This window comes from Sardina pilchardus, chromosome 3 (genome assembly GCF_963854185.1).
Source record: "Sardina pilchardus chromosome 3, fSarPil1.1, whole genome shotgun sequence".
NCBI lineage: Eukaryota > Metazoa > Chordata > Actinopteri > Clupeiformes > Clupeidae > Sardina > Sardina pilchardus.
In genome coordinates this window covers 5,287,779-5,311,210 of record NC_084996.1, presented here as the reverse complement: position 1 = coordinate 5,311,210, position 23,432 = coordinate 5,287,779, and the positions used below count along the sequence as shown (strand labels likewise).

The 23,432-nt window shown below is 44.8% G+C and overlaps 3 protein-coding genes across 3 annotated transcripts in view; 2 read left to right on the top strand and 1 right to left on the bottom strand.

The window, feature by feature from the left end:
• Positions 1–4,889, top strand: part of col14a1a (collagen, type XIV, alpha 1a) — a 71,324-nt gene extending 66,435 nt beyond the window's left edge. Inside the window, exons 42-44 of the mRNA XM_062533346.1 lie at positions 193–270; positions 1,434–1,589; positions 3,589–4,889. Of these exons, the coding sequence (XP_062389330.1) occupies positions 193–270; positions 1,434–1,589; positions 3,589–3,905 (551 nt within the window). The 3' untranslated portion in view covers positions 3,906–4,889. The remainder of the gene's footprint in view (positions 1–192; positions 271–1,433; positions 1,590–3,588) is intronic.
• Positions 4,890–5,638: 749 nt separating this feature from the next.
• Positions 5,639–20,156, bottom strand: mrpl13 (mitochondrial ribosomal protein L13). Its single transcript, XM_062531511.1, has 6 exons — positions 20,063–20,156; positions 19,449–19,572; positions 18,478–18,571; positions 18,171–18,231; positions 10,348–10,556; positions 5,639–5,917 (listed from the first exon to the last, which is right to left on the bottom strand). Exons 1-6 carry the CDS (start codon positions 20,087–20,089, stop codon positions 5,893–5,895), a joined length of 540 nt encoding a protein of 179 aa, XP_062387495.1. The 5' UTR covers positions 20,090–20,156; the 3' UTR covers positions 5,639–5,892.
• A 243-nt stretch (positions 20,157–20,399) lies between these two features.
• mtbp (MDM2 binding protein) overlaps positions 20,400–23,432 on the top strand; it is a 20,626-nt gene continuing 17,593 nt past the window's right edge. Inside the window, exons 1-7 of the mRNA XM_062531510.1 lie at positions 20,400–20,601; positions 20,880–20,963; positions 21,191–21,264; positions 21,469–21,608; positions 22,187–22,245; positions 22,602–22,746; positions 23,248–23,362. Of these exons, the coding sequence (XP_062387494.1) occupies positions 20,535–20,601; positions 20,880–20,963; positions 21,191–21,264; positions 21,469–21,608; positions 22,187–22,245; positions 22,602–22,746; positions 23,248–23,362 (684 nt within the window). The 5' untranslated portion in view covers positions 20,400–20,534. The remainder of the gene's footprint in view (positions 20,602–20,879; positions 20,964–21,190; positions 21,265–21,468; positions 21,609–22,186; positions 22,246–22,601; positions 22,747–23,247; positions 23,363–23,432) is intronic.

Below are 23,432 nucleotides of genomic sequence, written 5' to 3'. Positions count from 1 at the left end.
TGTCAAGTGGCATAATTGATTGTAGTCACTGTAAATTATAACTATATACTGTATATATTTAGATATGTCAGCAACTCAAAATGTTTCTTCTGTTTTTTTCCCCCCACAGTATTGAAATTGAAATAGAAGGTCAAACTATGAGGTGTATTTGTGTGTACGTGTGTCACTCACCTGTGATGACTGTCTGTTCAGGTTTACCTGGAGAGAAAGGAGAGAGGGGAATCACAGGCGTGGGAACGCAGGGTCCTCGAGGTCCGCCTGGCCCTCCAGGTGAGTTCTGTACGGAGTGGAAACCACTCAGCGTCTGCCCTGGCAACCTGTGGCCCTCCTCTATGTCTGGCCCTTATTATTAAGCCCACCGTGCTAAGCTGTGAACACAAAGCAGTGAATGGATGAATAAGAACAGAAGCCCCGAGTCAATTTGACACGTTTGATAGGACACCCGTAAATTAAAAGACATGTGAAACCGAAAAGTGCTTTAAAAAAAAAAAAAAAAAACGTTCACGAAGTTATTTGCGTTTTTTCGCTGGCACGGGAGCCGTCTGAGTACAAACGCTGAAGGAGCCGTCCACATGAAAGGCCCCTGAGGCCACAGACATTTGTGAAATGAATGACTGGCACGACTCGGCACTGCCTCAGCACTTTCTCCATTAGGCGGCTTTCGCGAAAGAGCGAGAGAAAGAAAGACAATCCATAGAAGTTCTCATAACATCTGAGGCGAAAGGAGTCTGGTGCTGATTTTGGGTGTTTTTTTTCTCAGCCCCTGTTCTGAATAGCCACCATGTCCTGGAATAGAACTCGACTCAGAGAGAAATCATTTTACATTGATTATGGCTGTAATGCAGCTGGCCGTGTACGCCTGCAGAGGACTGCACTTTAACCCACATTTTGGTGAAATTCTATGACGGCCTTTAAGAAAAGAATGGAAAAGGCCAAAAATAAGAGCTTAAGCCTCCAGCAATAGATACGGAATGCCTTGAGATGGACCTTCTGGTGGTAATTTAGGAGGCAATAACAAATAATATTTTTGTGCACTGGATATTCTCACGAGAATAACAACGCACGTTTTCCGCCTTTGTGGGTATAAGGGTATAAACCAGAGTAGGGCTGTTTGACATTTGAATCCACGCTGAGTGCACTGGGGCAGAGAAAGAAAACATGCACCGGTACATCATTTGTAAAGTGGCGCCCCTGTACATAGTCGCATGCTTTCGTGGCAAAGAGCAGTTCCGGAATCTTACACAAGTGTTATTGTAGGGCAGTATGACAGTAAAGATTAACATCGTAATGTGAATAGCAACTACGCCCATTACGGCCTATATGGCCTCTCTTAAAAAGATGGCGTGCTTAAACTTAATCGTCACAGTGATGAGGGTGACTAAGGACCCACAGTCATTTTGAATAACATGAGGCCACTCTGCCCCCATACACAGGACTTCCGGGAGAGGGTCGCACTGGCAGCCAAGGCCCCGCTGGCAGGCCCGGCACCCCGGGCAGTCAAGGACGCCCAGGAACCCCAGGGAGCACCGGCCCGTCCGGCCCAGCAGGATACTGCGACCAGAGCGCCTGCATGGGCTACAACGGCAGAGGTTAGACCTCAACCCTGTCTCTCTCTCTCTCTCTCTCTCTCTCTCTCTCTCTCTCTCTCTCTCTCTCTCTCTCTCTTCTTCTCTCCCCTCCATCTTGTATCCCTCCAACGTATTTGGTATTTTCCTGTCTGGTCCTTCTCACTCACCCACTAACACACGAATGAGGTGGATGGTGTATTCATGTGGGCTCCAGGGGTGTGTCACATCCTTGTAAAACGCATATTCGAAAAACCTCAAAAAAAGTACGCTAGCGACAAATTGGCAGTCTGAGTCGGCGTAGTCGTTCACTTATCCACTTGTGGACAGTTGACCTAGATTGAGTAATAGCTGGTAACATTTTCATAGGAGGAATTATTGGCTTTATATCTGACCATTTTATGGCCATATTTACAAGTGTTTCTGTCTGGCTCTATTGTCACAGACCTTTTCCAGCTTGTAAAAGCTTTCCCTCAGTGGTTCTCAGACAGACAGGGACCAGAACTCAATTGGTCGACATAAATCACTGACACCCATCTATCGTTTCTATCGTGACTGAGCACATGGGCCCGGGATTTTATTGGACTGCCCTGCGTGAGGCTGTTTTATGCAACACGCCAAGAGAATCATGGCTCAACTACAAAAGTCCCGCTCAAGGAGTGGATTCTGTTAAATGACCAAATCAGTGTCAGTGTCTGTTCTGTTCATCCTTACCCATCAAATGTGAAATACTGTATGTTAGTTTGGAATTAAGTTCTTTCGCTGAAGAGTTTCAAACTTACAGTTTGCTAACCCAAGCATTCAAGACTAATTTAGAGAAGAACTCAGTGGGTGAATTTAAGACATACCGTAATTTGACATGAGACAGTGTTTAAAATATGAATGAATATGCACACAGAATAATGTTTTATGTGAGGTTTACAAGTTCATATGGCCATGAAAATATGCTAGTATGTAGTGTGTTCTTCTGAAGACACTGAAGGGCCATAGAAACCATTCAAAGAGATCACATACTTGGTATTATAATTCGGGCAGTTTTTGCACCACAACATGTAGCATACTCTCTACCAAAAATCCTGTGGGGGGAAACACAAGCTACACCCTAACTACCTTGATCAACACCTTGATCAGAACGACAGTGAAACATTTCCTATTAATTGCTGCCGCCGTCTTACCATCTGTTGCGATAAACTTTATTAAACCTGTAACATGTACATGACATATTCTGCTCTTACTTGGGAAGGCATGTGGGCTGTTTGTTTCTTAATGACGTGGTCTCCTGTCTCTGTCCCTCTCTCTCTCTCTGTCTCCTGTGGTCCCGTCCCAAGGTCAAGAACAGTATGAGAATGACTACTGAGCAGCTCTCTGATCCACAGCTGCTCCTACTCCCTAGCTCTGTTACTCGTTTTTATACACACAAACACACAGACACACACAGACACACACACACACACACACACACACACACACACACACACACACACACACACACAGACACACACGCACACAAACACACACACAGCTACCAAGATGGGGATGCATGGAAAGACTGTTGGTGGACGGCTCTACTCCAAACTCACCACCAATGACGTCAGTGCAAATACCCTCACAGCTATGAGACTCTTACAGTATTTGCCCCCTTCATCCAGCTAGCAGTGAGACTGACAGCACCGAGGGGTGGAGGCGATCGGTGCTTTGAGTCGGTGATCGACTGCTCTCCCCTGTCAGGTCATCTCCCATCTGGTTCCTCTCTGTGCTCCTCTCTGATCCTCTCCCAAGGACACCCCCTCCGGACTGCTGGCTTTGTTTCTGTGTTTCCTCTTATACTCTACTTGCCCTTTGACCCCGTCCCCCTCCCGTCCATTCTCACGATGATGCTGTGCCTTCCATATGTACCTGTCCTCTTTCTCCTGACCTGACCCATTAACCCCTTCCTGCCCAACTAAACAAAAAAAAACAAACACTGGTGGCGGTGGTGATCATCAGAGATTATGAGCCAAACTTTGGACTATTCCCCCAACAGTGCAACAGTTGTCCCCCAACGCTTACCAAACCTACGGTGGTCAAGCTCCAGGCCAGTACCAGAACCCTGCTCCAAATCCCTACCAGAACTACGGGGTCCCAGCTCCCAATAACAATTACGGCCAAGGGGAGGAGGAAGATGAGGAGGAGGAGGAAGAGGACCCTTACGCCGGTTACCGCGCCTACCCGCCTCAGTACCATCAGCCTAATAACTACCCCGGCGCTCACCCCGGCATGCCGCACGGCAGGTCACCACGATCGGCCAGCGGTGCAGACGAAGAGCGTGCTGGCGACCGAGCGCTGGACAAACGAGAGTGAAAAGCCCATGAACCACCAACTGCCCTGAGGAGCCTCACGTCCATGCCCTGTGGAACCCTGAAAGTGCCTGTTATATGCATCCTTTTTTTAAAAAAGAAATCCTTTGTTGTTGTTGTTGTTGTTGCTAATGAAAGATGGGGCAGAGCGGACTCGTTGACCTGGAGACATAAAGGGGTGGGGAAAATACCTCCATTCTTTTTTTTAATCTAACGGTTGCATGTAGCCAGGGAAAGCTTAGAAGGCATCGTCACTCTTAGTCTTGTGTTGTCACGTTACTTTTGTAAATTACAAGATGGATGGCTGTTTCTTTTAAGTTTGTTGTGTTCTTTGGCAAAGACATGGATGGGATTTCAGCTCTCCCACGGTTGTAAAATTGCGCAATGTTTACAAGTGAATATTTTAGCCATCTCTTTGGTTCGTGCATTAGTGTAAGAAAAGTTACCTCCGGTGACTTTTCTTTTTCTTTTTTTTTTTCCCTGTGCCGTTGTGGCGATTGAGTTTCTTGTAGCTAAGGATGACTTTTCCAAAAAGAAAATGAACTGTGTCAAATCATGTGCTTCAACAGCATCCCACCGCACACTCATGTGGTACCATAACTCATAGTGTCCCAAGTATTATCAATGACACATCTTTCATGTGAGAATGTAGTATTGTAGGGGGTTAGTGTCATGTAGTGTCATGTTGCCCATTTTTGTGTTAGTTCCTGGCAGGTGTGCTCATCCTAATGGGTCTCCGGTGTCGGCGTCAGGTGAGTTGAGCACCTGTATGTGTGTGTGTGTGTGTGTGTGCACTCCTGGCGAAGGGCCATGTTCTCTGTAGGAGAGTGTGTGGATAGTTAGGCCTGTGGTCTAGAACCCTCTCCAAGGGAAAGCTGCAGCAGAGCAGGTGCCAATGGAGTCTAACCACCGATCCTTTGAAAAAAAAAAAAGTAATTTATTTTTACTTTTGTGATTTGTTTTTGTAACCAATAAAACTGTAATACAACTGGACTGCCCAATCGTTTCTATGGAATGCGTGGAGACTTTTGTCTCCGACATTTCCATTTCCGTCCCCCGTTTGACCTTTTGATTTATTTATGTTCAAGAACGTTCCGTTGACAAATAGGCAAACCGAGAATCTCAGACCTTTCCATATTGGATCATAAACCTAATGTGCCAGCTGAAATGCATGCACTGTAGAAGTTCCAACTTTCTAACAAGAACAGCCTCTTCCTGTTACAGTATGTAATTGATTATTCATCAGTGTTAGATGGAAATAGTTCATACACCTGGCACTTGAACTTGGCGTTAAATCAGTTATACTTGTGACTATCAGTAATGCTTTAACCCCACTGTAATCTTTGGCTCAGTGACATGTGTCCGTCCCATCACCCCTTGCCTGAGCTGTGTTTACCTCTCTCTCCAGAGAAGCCAGCAACTGACACACACACACACACACACACACTTCAAAAGGCGACTCCAGCCCATGCGCACAGCTGAGGTCAATTACGAGCGAACCACAGGTTCAGTTAGCGCACGATCCGACTTCTAACAGGGGCTGCAGAACCCATTTGTGGTGGAGGGAGACCGTGCCAGCGGCCCTATGCTTTTAATGCAGTAATGGGGTTGACAGGCCTAACGCAGCCACCGCGCTGACTGTCTGCTCTCCACAGCTCAGCTGGAGTTTCATGCATAAGGTGCAACTTGATGCACTCGAAACCTTTCAACAGGGCAGTCATGAATGACACGGAAAAGAAGGGTAAACAATGAAGAGAGTTTATTTTACATTACAGCGACACCTGAACAATAATCCACAAGTAAATACACAGACAGTTTTTTAAGAAAAGAAAATGATCCACTTCAGCCTAGACAGGTCTTGGCCTCCGAGTTGTAGTTTGTGTCATGGGAATCCTTGCTGACAGTGACAGGGCCCTGGACCAAGCCCCATCACGGGAGGAGCGTGAGTCACGCCGGGGCTTTCTGGAGCATCTCGGTCTCCTAATGAGGTGTTACTTCATCCTGAAGTCCTCTGGCCTGCGGAGGAGAAAACACAAAGGAGCTGTTACCTAGTCAACACAAAATAGAGCAGAAGCGCTCCGAAACACAGCAGCCCCGAGACGAGAGTTAAGAGCTCGGTAATACTCGACGCGGTGGTCAAGCCGCGCGCACGAGAGAGAGGGTTGTTGTCACCAGAGAGCGCCAGAGCCAGTAGGATCAACTGCGGGATCAACTGCGCCTGACTTAATATGTCAACGAGATCTGCCAGTGTTAGTCCTGGGGAGCTAAAAAAGACCTCATACTGTTCCCTGTTTTGGACACATCAGCTGCAGTCTACACCTGAGGTGAATTTGGTTTGCAGTGAAGACTTTAAATGGGTCTAAATTTCCCTCCTTCATTGGAATGAACATGATGGTTTGCTAAATAAATTATCATGATGTTGTTTTGATAAACAATTGTTGCATATATTCAGCGGGTCCGCACTCAAGTTCAGTATTAGGTGCCGTCTGTGTATGTGTATCATCAGTCTACACTACTGCATACATTTGTTGTTACCACATTCTAACATCATCAAAGGAAACTTAATTTTTTTCCCCATGACATTTGTAAGCTGAAGTCTGCTAATTTAACATGGGTAGATGGCATTTTTTTCCATGTAGATGTTTGACATAAAATGCATTGGCTGTTTGTCTTCCAGTGGTACTGATGGCCACCAAGCAACGAGGCAAAACATGAACATCACAGCAGTAGGCTTAAAGAACTCCCTCACTTTAAGACTCAACTCAAAATCACTGTATCTGCCCTTCCTGGTGTCAGCTCTGAAACATCACGTCATGGGAAAGCAGGAAATGCAATGACAAAAAAAAAACAGTATCTCATTACCGAATCTGGATGTAATTTCCTTAAATCGTAGCACTAATTGTATTCTTCTCAGATAACATTGTTGACGTGTTGATGTTTTTATGTATTTTAAGTCCAAAACCTGTCTGCCTTGTCAGAAAAAATAATGGGCATAGTTGTGACAGACCGAGTTAGATGCCATTCTTTCATCAGTGCAGGAGATGTTCCATAACATAAGCATGAGTTATTTTCCAACCCAAGATAAAACACTTATTTTTTTTTCTTATTCAATGGAGGAACTTTCAAAGAACACTTGTCATCTCATCATGTGCGAATGCCATACATTAACGTCATTTGTGGGATCCAGCATCTCTCGTGGAAGTCATTGAAGCTTCACCAACAGGAACAGGATCTATTTTGGTTCCAGGAATCTTTAGCTTCTAGACGAATGACATCAACTGAAGTGCTGAAGCAGAACTAAGTGGCCAATACAAAGAGGGTCAAATAAGGCCAGTCTGACAGGACAGTCCAGCATGCCTGACCACTCAAACATCTACGCTACCTGATCTATGTTGTGATTTAGTAACAAACTACCTATACATTTAGGTATATAATATTATAAGTATTTTATATTGGTACTGGGTCACACCAATATGCTAAAATGTATAGGACGCAAATGCAAATGTTTGACAGGCAGACGATCGCCATGACAGGCCTCAGGGCATTTCAAAAACAAAAACACAATCGAGCGTAACACAAGTACAAGTGTCTCTGAGTCACGTTCCCGAGGCCTGGGAATTTAACGAGCAGTACGTGTCTGGCCATTAAAAGAAGTGAAAACTAAAGCATATACGCCCGTGTAGAGGCAGGACGAGGGGAGTTCAGAAAGGGCCAGCATCTGTTCTGATTCTCCAGCCCAGCTCCAGTGCTGCCATGGGAAAGCCCCCATCAGGAAGACATGTGCTTTGGCTGTGGCTGTCAGTTTTGAGCACCGGAGGAGGAGGAGCGGTGGAGGTGGAGGCGGTGGTGGAGGTGGAGGCGGTGGTGGAGGTGGGGAGGCGGAGGTGGTGTGGAGTGGATTGTGGGGTCCAGATTGAGCTGTACGTCAGAACCAGAGAGAGTGTACTGGCAGAGGCAGTCGCAGCAATCCCTCTGCTGAATGCCCCTCAATCACCAAGCCCCTCTGAGCTCCATCAATCACACACGTCTCCCGCGAGTGCCCGCGCGCACACGCACACACACACACACACACACACACACACACACACACACACACACTGCTCTGGTGCTAGGGTATAAATAAACGTATATTTATGATGATGCTGTTTCCGTTTCCCCTTAGGTTCACATTAGCCCCTAAACACCCGGAGACAGTTTTTCCTCGGCGGTTAAGTGCAAGAGGTCCGCCGTGCGCTGGTGGTGGTGGGGGTCCCAGCGTAGAGGTGCACGAGGTCATCCACTACCTGTTGACGTCCAGACGCCTCACCGCTCCCGGCGGCTCCATTAGTGAGACCCAGCGCCAACGCGGCGGCCATAAAAAATCCTGAGCACAACTGCTGGCATTTTCCAAATGAGGCGATGGCGCTCGCTGAGGACAAAAACACAGGCATAAATCCTCGTGTCGCTCGCAGACGTTTTGCGGTGCCGTTAACGGCTCGCGCTCTCTGTTCCGTTCTTTTTCCGTTTCCGTGTCGCTAACGCCCTGTAAAAAGGCTGGACGCAGTCTGGCCAGTTTTGACGGTGGTTTGTTTTGAATCCAGTGTCTTACGAGCGCAGCTTTGAGCTGACGTTTAGGGGAATCACACCCAGACCGAGAAAGAGAAAACACTGACAGACATAAATGAAGTCGAGAGCTTCATTACAGCACAGAGGGCTTCAGAACTGTCTGTCAAAAACAGACAAACTGGCTGCGTAATGAATTTCATATTCATTCTGTATCAAGCATTGTATTAGTGTTACAGTACTTTTGCCAAAGGGCTTACGCTGTTGTCTTTTTGTTCCTGTTTTTTATCATCAGAATTGCACACAAAAACTACCAAGCCAAATCTGGTGGAGGAAGAGCCCATCAAAATTTGAAGCAGATCTGAATATTCCCGTTCTTCAACCCTGAGAGCCGTTTTAGTTATACTAGGGGTCTTGCTCCAGTGCTTCAATTGATTATTCTTAAATCAGCCTTGATTGTATTTACCTTAATAGCAACCATTACAATCACAAGATGGTTTCTTCATCTAGACCTTTCAAACAAAGCCAAGAGACCAACAGAGGGAAAAGAAATCTGACTTCGGGCGATAGTTGTAATCAAGGCCTCACTGACACAAGATCACTTTCAGTTCACTTTCATGCTTTTCAGTTCAAAAGCTGTTAGGTTATATCTTAGAAGAACGGACAAATCATGATGGTGCCATAAAGGGGCACGTGTTTCAAAAGCCATCCACTGGAGCCTCAGTAGCCACCCTCTAGACTAGAAAATATGGCTTGATAAAAAAAAAAAAAAAATGCAATCATTCACAACACAGCCTTTTCTCTGACCACAGGGAGTGGACAGGCAGGGACAAAGACGAGTATGAGAACAACAGGTGCAGCATCACTCGATCAACATCTGGTCCTTAAGAACAGCATGAGTTCTCATTGGGACATCTTCCAGAGACTTACATTTATATTTACAAAACAGCAAAAAGAAGGGGGCAAATGAGAGGTCAGCTTTCTCCCAAAGGGTACAACAAACCTGTGAGACACATTAAAAGATCCATCAATTTGACAATCCTACATATCATAGGAGCCCAGCCCCTGTTATGATATACTCACTATGCACTCACTTACTCACAGGAGCAGCTGGAGGTCTCCACTCTCCTCCAACATCCATACTTTACCACTGCACTAGGTACTATGGACAGAGCAAGCAAGAGACACAGACAGAGAGAGAGAGGGAGAGAGAGAGAGAGAGAGAGAGCCCACTCTAAAGGCTGAAGTGGTTGAGTCAGATGAGGAAGAGCAGCTGGGTTGGACTACCTGCAGCTCCCAGCGTGAGGAGGTCAGAGGTATGCCAAGGGCCAACCTCTCCTCCTCCTCCTCCTCCTCTATACCTTCCACAGTTTTTTTTCCCACTTCCACATAATCTATGAGCTCCTCCACTAGGTGTGAGGGTTCACCGCTATAGGAGCCTCTGTGGTGCTGGCCCGTGTCTCTCTGCGGGAGGGAGACGACTGGGCGACGTCAGTTGGCCCTGTAATGGCTCTAAACGGGTGACCTTACGCGACCCGCTATGCACTCGCTGGCCCCTGAGATGCTTAATCACGGGGCTGTAAATCACTTGGGCCGCACGGTGCACCTCCAGCCCTCGTGTACGTGCGCACGCACACACACACACACACACACACACACACACACACCCCTCAGCTCCACTGAACTTCTGCCTGGGTGAATAAATCTCTCTGCACAGAGATGACAAGCCACAGAGAGAGAAGGTGAAACACACACACACACACACACACACACACACACCAGAGACTGTAAAAAGGCTGTGGAGGACGATAAAAGAATGAAAGACGACGGGCTAATGACCATGGGTGTGTGTGTGTGTGTGAGAGAGAGAGAGAGAGAGAGAGAGTGGGACAGAGGGCACTCACGGCGTCCAGAGTCTGGGGAAGGCGTCGCGCTCCTCCTGGCTGTAGTCGCGGAGCGTGCGCGGGATGACGCGGGGCTGGGCCAGCTCCTCCGTCAGGTTCTGCAGGATCTCCTCCGGAACGTCGTCCTCGGCGAACAGGTGCAGCCGCTGCATCATGGTCCGCCGCTTCAGGTTTTTGGGCAGCATCCCGTACACAGCCAGCTTCACCAGCTGCGGCGTGCAAAACACACACACACACATTTTCAATTCTTTATTTGGATTAGAAGATAAGCATATATCATGGTGCACGCGCACACACACACAAAACACAACACTTGATCACATCACAACCACCTCGAGAGGAATTTGTGTGTAATACAAACGGTTGAGAGAAAAATAAACACAGTACGTTGGCCACAATACTTCAAAGTTGCCTTGAGACATCAAAGGATAATTAGCCTAGATCATCATCACGGTGCACTGACAAACACAACTTAGATAATGGACCCGGCATTTGATTTACTCTTTCTTATCAAAGCAGGTAGGAAACAATTACAGAGAGAACCCGCGCAAGGTAAACCTGCAGAGACTGAAACAGCCTTGAACGTCTAACATCGGCAGGATGTTTTCCTCGCCGTTTTTTTCGCTTAAATCTTAAGGGAGCCCAGCTGCAGAGTGTGTGCGATGAATGGACAATGAGACAGGTGGGCTTCATACGGCAAATCACAAGGGGAACTGGGGAAGAATCTGCCTTTTTTTTTTACAAGAAACATACCGCCATCTCAAGACACTCTCGTAGTTGACCCAAACCTGCACGTTCACCTGCGGTATGTTGTGGTGAGCGTAGTGTAGTTTATATGCTAGGAGGAGCCTCTGGAGCTCCAGAGCAAGAGCATAAATATCACAGTCCTACGGCTGCGCTCTCTGCGCTCCTCCACAACCCCTTCTTCTTCTCCTGCCTGACACAACTAAAGTAGATGCCATCACTCATAACACACGCACGCACGCACGCACGCACGCACGCGCGCGCGCGCGCACACACACACACACACACACACACACACACACACACACACACACACGGAAAGGGAAAGGGAAGGGGGGGGGGGGGGGTAATGGCACATTATTATCTGTGATAGATCTTGGGTGTTGCTATTCATCTCTTTAATGCCCGCGAATGAGCAGCGGGCATCAGGAGAGGGGCCAGCTGCCTGGACTCACTCAGGCCATCTCCAACACTCTCCAACACCCTCCCACACCCTCCCTCATATGGAGAGAACAGGGACCGCAGGACATCAGGGCAGTCAGGGAGGGAGTGACAAAGTGCTCCCCCAAGGTGACCCCAGTGAGGTGACCTGGGGCAGAGCGGTAGATAAAACGTGGCGACACTCCCAATCTCCCATAGACCTGCATTGGAAAAATGGCAGTGCTTTTTCCAGGCTACTTCCGCGTTATGGGAGTTTTGGAGCTATTAATGGCCAATCTCTTCAGTAGTCAATGCGTTAATTGATTACACCCTCCGGCGTCCAGAAGTGCATCCCCCCTCCAGTGATTCAGCCATTCAGCGCAGGTTTTTTGGAACTTTTGATTGTGTGGCGTCAACATCAAAGACTGTGGCAACTCTCTCTTCCTGTGGCTCTGACCTGGGGGAGCGTGAACAGGCAGTCATGACTCCTCACTTGAGGGATGACATCAGGGAGCCTATAGGTGACCATGCTGTTCTGGTCCAGGTATGAACAATGCCAAACTTAAAGAAATTCAAAGACTAGGGCTACACAAAAAGCCTTTAAACTGAAGATGGGATTGTGCCCCTACACACTATTAATAATAAATATTGATCACTAAAAATGAATGAGTGAGTTATGCATCAATCTCTTACTACTGAAATACTGCAGTGCAGAAATATCACAAAATACTGTACACTCATTTATATTGATAATATTGAATGAGGTAAACTTGTACAGACAGTCTGCAGTCACGTGCTTGCCGAGCATGACGGCTAGCCACACAGAGATACAGCCTTCCGGCATAAACACCATGATCAGAGCCATGGAGAGATGCTGTTTTACACCGTGTGACTTCTGGTCTGCTGAAAGACCTCTTCCTCTGGAACGTCAACTGGCCGACCCCGTGCCTCGTCTACGTCTGCTGCCGACGACTCCTCCCGAGCGCTCAACGCTCCAGTTTGGCGGCGGCGGCCGGGTTCGACACAAGTGATCCGGGGGAAAGACAATGAGTCGTGACAAGATGGGAATAGCAGCCATCAGACGTCGAAGCAGATGGACGGGAGAGATCAGCTCGCCTTGCGCTGAGTGGAGAAAGGCCTGGAGCAGTTCTGATCGTTTGCCCACTTGCGATCGAAGTCTGTTGTTTCTGGGGAAGAAGGCTGGGATTTGAAATACAACAGGAAGCCCGAAGGACTGTGTTTTTGCCCACAACATTTGCACCAAAGACAGACAGGCAGACAAACAATTTCAGGTGACACCTGCAGAAATGCAATGAAGGAGCATTCAGTTTATTTGGGAGACAGAGGCAGAGAGGGAGGGGGAGACAGAGAAAACAGAAATGTGGCCTCTGCAAACGAGCGCCAATACTTTTATGAGTACTTTCGACTCAAAGTATAAATGATGACCGTTGACAGCTGAAGACAGATGAGGGCAATATTTGCTGAGAGCGAACGTACGCAAAATCATTTAATATGCCTAAAGTTAGCCAAGCCAGAGTAATGTGCTTAAGTGGTTTGTGAGGAGAAACAACGGTTTGAATAGAATCTGATTGGAGCGAGTTAATTCCAAGTTAATTCAAAAGGGCAAGCAATTCCTGACACAGCAACTTTTGCTGCACATCACGTACTGTGTGCACACAGCACTTCCTACTGCTCACTGGAAAAGTGCAGGCTCACAGGTATGCAGGACTCAAGCTGTGGCTATGTGAGTGAGCATTTGTATATGACATTGTAAATGAACAACGCACTAGAGAAGAGGTTAAAATTCCTTGTGCTGTTGACTGGGGACTTCTTCCCGCAGTGGTCTAACCTCTCACTGCAAGTACGCATACCCAACAACCTCACTTACGGTTTATAACAAAACAGGGTGCCCCACACAACCATCATGCCTTTGTGAGCACTTCACTGGGGTTGTCAAGTGAGCACCTTCCTTGGTCAGTATTTCATAGAATTCGACCGACAACAGCTTCAGAAGGCTCAACGGTTGAGTCCGGTGCCCCGGACTAACACACACTTGCGTTAAGAATAAAGATTAAATACCAGAAACAAAAGATCCACCTCAAGATCCACCTAAGCATTACTGAGAGAACTCCCCACAACAACCAGGACATGAAATGACATCACTTCCATCACAAACATAGACAACATCCACCTTTTCAGCAAACACACACAACACACAATATGCAGCTGCATGTAAATATACACTGTACTTAAAGGAATACGCCACCCAAAAATGAAATTAAGCCAGTCTCGGTCACCCCCAGAGTTAGACCAGTGAAAAAAACCCGGTTAAAATCCGTCCGGGCATTGTCCTGCTTTGGGAGCAGCGTTTTTAGCTTTAGCTTAGCACAGTTGCTTTAAATGAAGGGTGTCAGTTAGCACGTCCTTCAAAAAAAGTGACCGAGACATCTACATTTTTTTCTTAATATATCTTGGGAGCCATGTGTTAAAAACGAGTACACATCATAATGCAAAATCAAACCAGGCTATTATCTAGGCAGATATTTACTTGGAACTATATTCGGCCTCATCACAGGCGAAGCACTGCTAGATACAGGCATGCAAACTCGCCAGGGGTGAAAAAGGTGAGACTCTTCTCTGACCCCCCCCCCCCCCCCCCGGAAAAAAAAACCAGAAAAACATGTTAAGAAATCTTCCAGTGTGAGGGACCCGCTTTCTTTCTTTCTTTCTTACTATCTCTCTCTTTTTCTGTGCTTATGTACTTATTATGTACTTATTACACATTTCTGATGATTTCATAGGCCTAATGGACACTTAACCTATCAGGATAAGGAAAAGTCTGAATATTTGTTGGACCAAACCAGGTCATCAATAATCTTGCTTGAGACACACACTATTTCAAACTAATATTATTATATAAAATAGGTTTGAAACGTTTTAATATGCAGCTTAGGCTACTACAGATTGTGTTTTTTAGGATATATTGTGCTAGTGTGTTTAACCAACCAATAAAGTTATGTGAACTGTCTTCATATTAGCCTACTGTACATGTTAAACTGTAGGCTTGTAGGCACAGACTAGGCTACTGATCAGGGTCCTCCTGTAGGCTAACTCGACAATCAAATGTAAATTTAATTTACGCTTGGCTTACGAACTCGTAATGATCCGGCCCGGGTGTAACTGAAACTTGTTGCAAGTCACACGGTTACGTGCGTTACGTGTGGTCTGAAGCAGTCGCAACTTTTTTTGGCTACGTTATCATTTGAGTTGCATATATTTTACGTAGGCTTTGCGTAAGGTCTATGCGCAGTGTGCTTCGAGTAACAGGGCCCACTTTTCTTAAAGACAGCATTATCATGTCAATCTGGACAAAACGAACCAGCCCAGTTTATGAGCATTTAATTCAACTGTCACATTAGCCTGATAAAGTCTGCCTATTTGCTTCACCTTTTGCCGATCTTGGTGGTTCAAACTGCACGCATTCTTCATCAAAAGAACTCACCTGCGTGAAGCTGGCCCCCCATGTTATTCAAAAATGATTAAAAACACTGTTATTCGTTTGTGCTACGTTTGTGCCGGTTTGTGCCGTAAAAATTATAGTTTGTGCCGTTAAGGGTTTTTAAGTAATTCAACTTTACATTTTCTGGCCAGTGACGTCACTCAGCCCCCCATACATGTCCACATTTCCCCAAAATGGTCTCAATCGTTTGTGCTACGTTTGTGCTGGTTTGTGCCGTTAAAAGTAACATTTGTGTTGCTATGTTTTTTAAGCTATTCCACTTAATTTGTTACACGCGTGACGTCACCCAGCCCCCCATCAATGTCCAAATCTTCCAAAAATGGTCTCAATCGTTTGTGCTACATGTGTGCTGATTTGTGCCGTTAAAAGAAACATTTGTGCTAATATGTTTTCCACGTTATTATGGTTTATTTATTACTCGCGTGACGTCACCAGCCCCCCATCAATGTCCAAAACTCCCAAAAATGGTCTCAATCGTTTGTGCTACGTTTGTGCTGATTTGTGCCGTAAAAAAAAACATTTGTTCAGCTATGCTTTTTAAGTAATCACGCTTTGTTACAGGCGTGACGTCATTCAGTCCCATTCAGCGTCCAAATCTCCTGAAAATAGTTGCGCTCGTTTTTGCTACGTGCGTGCTGATCTATTTCATTAAATGTTTGTGTTGCCTACTATGTAGAGGTTAGCCAGGGGGCTTGTCCAGCAGTTTTACCTTATGCTAGACATCACCCAGCCCCATCAATGTCCTTATCGATTTACGGTGCTACCCTCTTTACTTGGCTGTTTCTGCTGCCCAGAATTTTATACACCAGTTGCTGGTGCGTAACGTCAGAATTGCTATCGCTACTGTGGATTACTGCTACCTGAACTCTGTGGGCTAGCTGTGGCAACTGGGACTCCCCGAACTAACAGGCCTGTGTGAGTGTGTGTGTGTGTGTGTGTGTGTTGTGCGTGTGTGTGCGGGCATAGTTAGCCCCAGGCCGGGGTTAATGGCCAGTCCCTTCCCCTAGCACAACTCCGCCATAGAGAGGGCTGTTTTAGGTGGGTTGTGTGTGGATGAATGCAGGGTGGGTGCATTCGGGAGGTTGGGTTGTGTGTGTCAACTTTAAATAAATTGTAAACGTGACTCCCTGTCTGTGTGTGATTTGACTCCTCCTCCGACCACGAAACAAATATTACAATATTCTCTAAAATAAGCAAAAGTTTTTGTTTGGCCTATGCATCAAAATGACAGAGCGTTGCGCACTGCCCGCACACAAGCAGCATTTAGGCAGCTACTTGAAGTCGTCTCCAAGGCCACCAGTTAATTCTGGTTACAGCAATTCTGACGTTACGCACCAGCAACTGGTGTATATAATTCTGGGCAGCAGAAACAGCCAAGTAAAGAGGGTAGCACCGTAAATCGATAAGGACATTGATGGGGCTGGGTGATGTCTAGCATAAGCTAAAACTGCTGGACAAGCCCCCTGGCTAACCTCTACATAGTAGGCAACACAAACATTTAATGAAATAGATCAGCACGCACGTAGCACAAACGAGCGCAACTATTTTCAGGAGATTTGGACGCTGAATGGGACTGAATGACGTCACGCCTGTAACAAAGCGTGATTACTTAAAAAGTATAGCTGAACAAATGTTTTTTTTACGGCACAAATCAGCACAAACGTAGCACAAACGATTGAGACCATTTTTGGGAGTTTTGGACATTGATGGGGGGCTGGTGACGTCACGCGAGTAATAAATAAACCATAATAACGTGGAAAACATAGTAGCACAAATGTTTCTTTTAACGGCACAAATCAGCACACATGTAGCACAAACGATTGAGACCATTTTTGGAAGATTTGGACATTGATGGGGGGCTGGGTGACGTCACGCGTGTAACAAATTAAGTGGAATAGCTTAAAAAACATAGTGACACAAATGTTACTTTTAACGGCACAAACCAGCACAAACGTAGCACAAACGATGGAGACCATTTTGGGGAAATTTGGACATGTATGGGGGGCTGAGTGACGTCACTGGCCAGAAAATGTAAAGTTGAATTACTTAAAAACCCTTAACGGCACAAACTATAATTTTTACGGCACAAACCGGCACAAACGTAGCACAAACGAATAGCAGTGTTTTTAATCATTTTTGAATAACATGGGGGGCCAGCTTCACGCAGGTAAAGAACTCGTCATGTCTATACATGTTTGTCTAATTTCGCTAACTTTCATTATTAGAAGAAAACAACCTAGCTACGTTGCTAATCTCAGCGTCTTTTTCAAATAGAAGTTGAAAGTTTTAACTAGCCCACCTGTGAAATCCCTCGGCATCTCTTCTCGCCAGAATCACTATATTCCATCTCAGACGATCTATCTGCGCTCACAACAGAGGCTTGGTGTGTGCGTTCTGTTCGCGTTGCGTCTTTGCTTCCACTAATGTTTATTAAACGCATAGGGGCTACATTCACGCATCCCTTGCTGATCAGACACGTTTTAAATGCGGCTGTAGAAACACCTCAAGATGCGTTAGCATCTGCGCATGATTTCTAAACTTAGTTGTAAATTAAATTCACCTTGACCCCCCCCCCCCCTCCCTCCCTAAATATTTTCTCATCGGATCTGCACGAACCATGTAAGTCACCTATTTTTGATTCAAAACGGCGAATTTCGCCGAAAGGTGAGGAGTTTGCATGCCTGTAGATAGGCACAAGGTTCTCATGCACAAGCACTTGAATCCCATTCCGTGAAGTTCCAGTCGAAGTTAGGAGTTTTCAAGTGCTACGTGAGACTAGCGGTGCTTCACCTGTGATGAGGCTGAATATAGTTCCAAGTAAATATCTGCCCAGGTAATAGCCCCGTTCGATTTTGCATTACGATTTGTACTTGTTCTGAACACACGTCTCCCACGATATATTTAGAAAACAAATTAGATGTCTCGGTCACTTTTTTGGAGGATGTGCTAACTGACACCCTTCATTTACAGCAACTGTGCTAAGCTAAAGCTAAAAACGCTGCTCCCAAAGCAGGACAATGCCCGGATGGATTTTAACCGGGTTTTTTTCACTGTTCTAACTCTGGGGGTGACCGAGACTGGCTTAATTTCATTTTTGGGTGGCGTATTCCTTTAATTGATGCTTGAATTCCAAACTTACAGCTTTAGGATCTTTCTGGTGGAGCTGTGCTGCAGTCACTTGTCTGAATCCACCAGGATACCTGCAGAAAGAACCAGGAACTCAGTCATCTTAAGCAATCAACACACCTCCACATCCACGCCAAGTGGTAAAAGAGGCAAAATCAATTAGACAAACAACATTTTTGTTGTGAGTTTCAGTTGCATAATTTGCATTACAATGGTAATGGCAATACATATGTGTATGTGCTTTGGCATGTTTTGATGTAAGACAAATGAGTATCTCCATTATCCACATCTACGTATAGAAATGTAAACAAATGTGTTACCCTGTGTGAGATGAGAAAATCTTCTGCTCCCATTTGTTCCCTGACAGTGCTATGTGCCTGGTATTCATGACCACGACGTGATCTCCACAATCACCTGGACAAAACACAAACATAAATGTCCTTTTTTTTATTTATTTAAATACATTCATATTCAGACTCAGGAAACACATGACATTTTGCAACTGCATGTGACATCTTAAAACTAGCATGCAAATCTCCATTCTAAAAATCCAAGAAACTTCATGGAACTTTGGAGAGCACATCAAGTTTTGGGGGCTGTGTTCTGTTCACTCCTCCTCACTCTTCCTCTCTCCCTCATAAGGGACTGGAATTCCCATCCTGCCCACAACAGCACTCTCATCTATCTGCATGAGAGTTTCATTTTAAAGTCCCAGCAGGCCACAGGAAACACCGAAGGCTCCCAGCGGACTCCGCTGGCTGGTGCACCACCGACTGAATACCAAACTGTGCACAGGATGAAGAGGCCTGGGTTTCAGGCTACTCCACTCACAGCTTGTGCAGTAGACTTCCAAAACAAATCACAAATCACTGCTGACAAGCAAATTTAAGGGTACCTCCCACATACCCAAGCAGGGACACTAATACATGTCAGCAACCTGAAGATGGATAGCTGTGTGTAACTGGATGATTCATTAGTTGAGAACAAAATTAGTATTAGCACAATAAGATGTGCGTAATATTTCGCAGAAAGGGATGAATGCAATTTTGTCTAGATTGTTGGGTGTAGGCATTTCCGGAGATAAAACCAAGTAAAGACAAAATGTACATCAAGACTTGGTAATGTAACCATATTTTAGCACGTCTTCAACTGTGTTGCTACATACAAGCTCCCTACTCTCTTCGTTGACTATAGCACCACCTTATGGCGCTTGCATTTTCAAAATCTGCTACCTCAAGTTACCTTGGAATTACGAGACAGTGAAACTTGAGGCAATATATAGTACACTTACTTGTAGCATGATATATAGGTTTATGCTTCCCTTGTAGCCTGATTGCACACATAGTAGCAATCTTTCCGGGAGGCTGCATCCTTGCGTCGATCAGAAACCATGATCTTGCGAATGTAGCCCATTGCTTTAAGCCATGGAAAACAAACAAAAAAAAACAGAACAATCAACAACAACTTAATTTTTGTGAAGAATGTGAAAGAGTGTGAAACATGCAATCATTTTCATGTCACTTACGAGGGTGAATATAATGCAACTTATAATGCAGCCTATGTTGACATGCTACCGTCATCAGTCCACAAACACTAACCTAAACCGCTATATTACGTTAAACGCCGGTCTCACATGGTATCTTAGTAGTTTGCATTCGCATTAATAATAATGCAGACTACGAGTACACTCAGATGAGATGAGATGACATGAGAACTGAGCACAGACAACAGCTAAACTCGAGCTACGTAATGTGAATGCCAATGCGTTAACTGCAAGAACTGCTAATGTAGCTGACATGGTTAGCCTGTACACATGTCATTCATATTTTTTTAACAAGAACATCTGTTACAGTCTACATTAAATCTTCATGAAAACAGAGCCACTTGCAACAGAACACAGTTTACCTGGGCTGATCTGGAAAAGCTGGACATATTACATAGGGTCCGCTTGACCGCTAGCAGAGAAGCAAACCAATGTGACTGTCAGTGGGATACATATTATCTACCGGGTGAAATCTAGCTCATATTATCTGTTCCGGACATATCGGTTTTTTCTTGTTTCTTAACTGGTCGCAAATATGGGTTTTGTAAACATTCATACACTGTAATCACAATTTTTGTGATAATCAAAATGTCCTTCATGATCATTTGTGCTTTATAATGAAGCCATATTTAGCTCACTCGGCCTTTTACATGTCGACTGTATTTTGAAGAAGCACCTATGCGTAATATACGCAACTTCCGTTGGAGAGAGAACGCGCGGAAATTTGGAGCGATGTGTCAACAAATGTCTAGTTTTTTTCTTGTCCAGTGAAGTATCTTCTTTTATTGCTTAAAACCACGTAACTTCTGAAATACATGAGAGAAATTCGTAAACATGGATAGATACGTGATTGTGGTAATATTTAATCTGGAATCAGACGGGAGTTCCAAAGACTACAAAGGTAATTTAACAGACAACTCAAATCGCAAACTAGGATGTGTTGAAGTTAACCTAATGTCGTTTTTAATCGCAACGTTCTGCTGCTCTCCTGTAATCTTTAATCTTTTATCTAGCGAGCCAGATTAAATGATCCTTGCATGTTGTGTTGACGATGTTAATTTAGATACGATATTATGGAGAACCGATACAGTATCTCGAAGTATCGTATCTGGTTGGTTTGTTAATGGTACGTTTTGTGTTCTAACGTGGTGTGGATAATGTCAACTTCTCTGTTTTTAGGATTGCAGACAGCGAAAAGCATTTATGACAAACTTAAAGAAATGTCTTCTTCTAAATGCATGACTGATGTATCACCCATGCCAGGTATGCCCATTTCAAAATTACTTCGAATCACATTATGATTAAAAGACCCTTTTATTTAGAGTGTAACTTCAAGATGTCAGCGTTTAGCAGCACATGGTTATGGCTGCAACGGCAAGTAATATGCCAGAAAGTCATAGCTGTGATGATACAATAGATGGAAGTGTATTACAGACATCAAGTTACTGTAGTTCTGGCATTTCATGCGACTTTATCTCTGATGTTTGCAGCTTGCTCCCTCAGTGGTAAACCACTCCCTCAGAAATGGTTCTTTTCACTCCAAGCCTGTTGTGGGTCAACTCAGGTAATCAACTGAAAGTTTCGAGAGGAATTAGAGCAAGAGAAATGTAATGTGTTTGAAATCAATCTTGTGAGACATCATCCTGTCTGGAGTCGAAAACAATTTTAGTAGTAACACTTCAATGACAATTGTATCTACTAGTTCAACAAATGGAAAATGCTTGTATTTTTATATATATATAAATTGCCTCAAACTTGTCACACATAGTTTTGTAGCTCTGAGTGGGAGGAACTTGGCGAAAGCTCTCAGAGGAGCGACAGTGAGGAGGTGGGACCCTCAGCTCTTGAGGCCTGTCTCGCTGCTGTGGAGGAACAGGAGGAACAAACCGAACAGCTGTCTGTCAAAGAGTAAGTGCATAAGATGCCAAGCCATAATTTAATCCTATCTACTCTTTCACACAAGCTTACGTCACGGACCACTTGGAGGTGCAAACTGTTTTTTTTTTTTTTGTGATTTTTGCAGAGTTTTTTCAGAGTTTTGGTTGATTTGACCATCAGTTAACTTTGGCATAGGCACCTTACTTTTTGAATAGACAACAGCAATATTTCACAGGAGTGATTGACATCAAAAATTGAGACTGGAGTAAGTCATCATTAGGCACTTCCGATGTGTTGTGTTTAGTGTTCTAAGGATGTCAAATAGCTCGTTATAGTTACCAAAATGATAACCAGAAGTGAGCACACATGGACAGCTTTAAAAACAGTGCTTTCATTATACAAATAAATATTTTTTTATAACTCTTGAGCCAGCTCCTTTCTATGTAATTTCAGTGGCGATGCAGCACTTGTTTGCTCCTCCAACAGCATAGTGTGCCTGGTTACCACCCAAAAAACCCCCACAAATGCCCATATATTTGTGTGAATGAATATGGAAGTGATTGATTTTCAGCTGCTGTTCACTAAAGCGTGCCTCATTATTCCACCAGGCTGTTAGAGGAGGCAGCAGACGGTCTCCCCTTATTAGCCGACAAGCTTCCTCCTCCAGGTGGGTTTTAGAATAGCATGGTTTCATTTCTCTTTTTTCCCTCCTTTCTTAAAAAAAAAAATCTTTTTTTCATCTGTCTGTGCATAATCTACTTATTCGGTGTGTATGAACAAATGTTAATGGCAGAGTCTACCACCAGATTAGCTCCCATTCATTATTTTTTATTGTGTGGCTCTTCCTCAGACTTTCGAAGTCTGCAATTCTATATATTTTTTGTTTGTTTGATTGTTTTTGTCAAATTCAGTGCATAGCTCTAGGCAGCCCCCTTACCTTCCCATTCAGTCTGAATGCGCTCAAGTAATTCAGTTCATGTCATCTCTCCATTTCCGATGGCTCCTCTGCATGTGTCTCTGCAGGGAGGTGTCTTTTAGACGTGATTCTACTGTGTGTGGATAAGGAGGCACCGACCATGAAGGACCTCCTGCCTCTCGTTGGCTCCCTGAAGCACATGCAGGCCTGGCACTCAGCCAAGATCACCATGGTCACAGAGCACCGGCAAGGGTACGCAACACATCAGCTGCTTCTTCACATTCTGTTAGTTTGATGTATTAGTTTGATGGCAAATCTGAATGCTCATGATATTTATCCAAAGCGAACATCAGAACCACTTTTAATTACAGTAATTGATTGCAATCATCATAGCACAAACATTCAAATGGTCAATAAAACATAACAACAATAATAATGATGATGATGATAATAATAATGATACTACTGTACTACTACTACTACTACTACTACTAATAATAATAATAATAAAACGAGAACAGTAACCATATAATACTCTTAACAAAATATAACTGAATTAAATTAAATACTTAGACAGATGATGATTGTAAATACCAGACATAATCTGTAGTTTTTATTAATTTATTTCTGACTGTTGAGACTGTTGAGCGTGCATGTGCGTGTGTGTGTGTGTGTGTGTGCGTGTGTGTCTGTGTGTATAGACACATCAGCGTGCACCTGCGTTTGTTTTCATTGTGCTCTCGCTGCGTGCAGGTGGCAGAGGGAGGCGGCGTACCTGACGGCCAGGGTGTGTGACGGCGGCGACGTGCTGAGCTGCCTGGACGAGAGGGACGTGTGGAGAGGAGCCGTGCTCATCAGAGAGAAGAAGGTGCCTCTTTTGGGTCTAGTCCGTCAGACAAGCTTGAGCCATCGCATCGCAGGGAAAGGGAAACCTGAGT

Excerpts from the sequence above, each read along its gene's own strand:
- mrpl13 (XM_062531511.1), bottom strand. The coding sequence starts at position 20,089 with ATGTCCAGCTTTTCCAGATCAGCCCAG. Across the intron at positions 19,573-20,062 it reads GCTTTTCCAGATCAGCCCAG|CAATGGGCTACATTCGCAAG; the intron begins GTAAACTGTGTT and ends CATGGCTTAAAG. Across the intron at positions 10,557-18,170 it reads ACCAGAAAGATCCTAAAGCT|CTGGTGAAGCTGGCTGTGTA; the intron begins GTAAGTTTGGAA and ends TGCACGCCGCAG.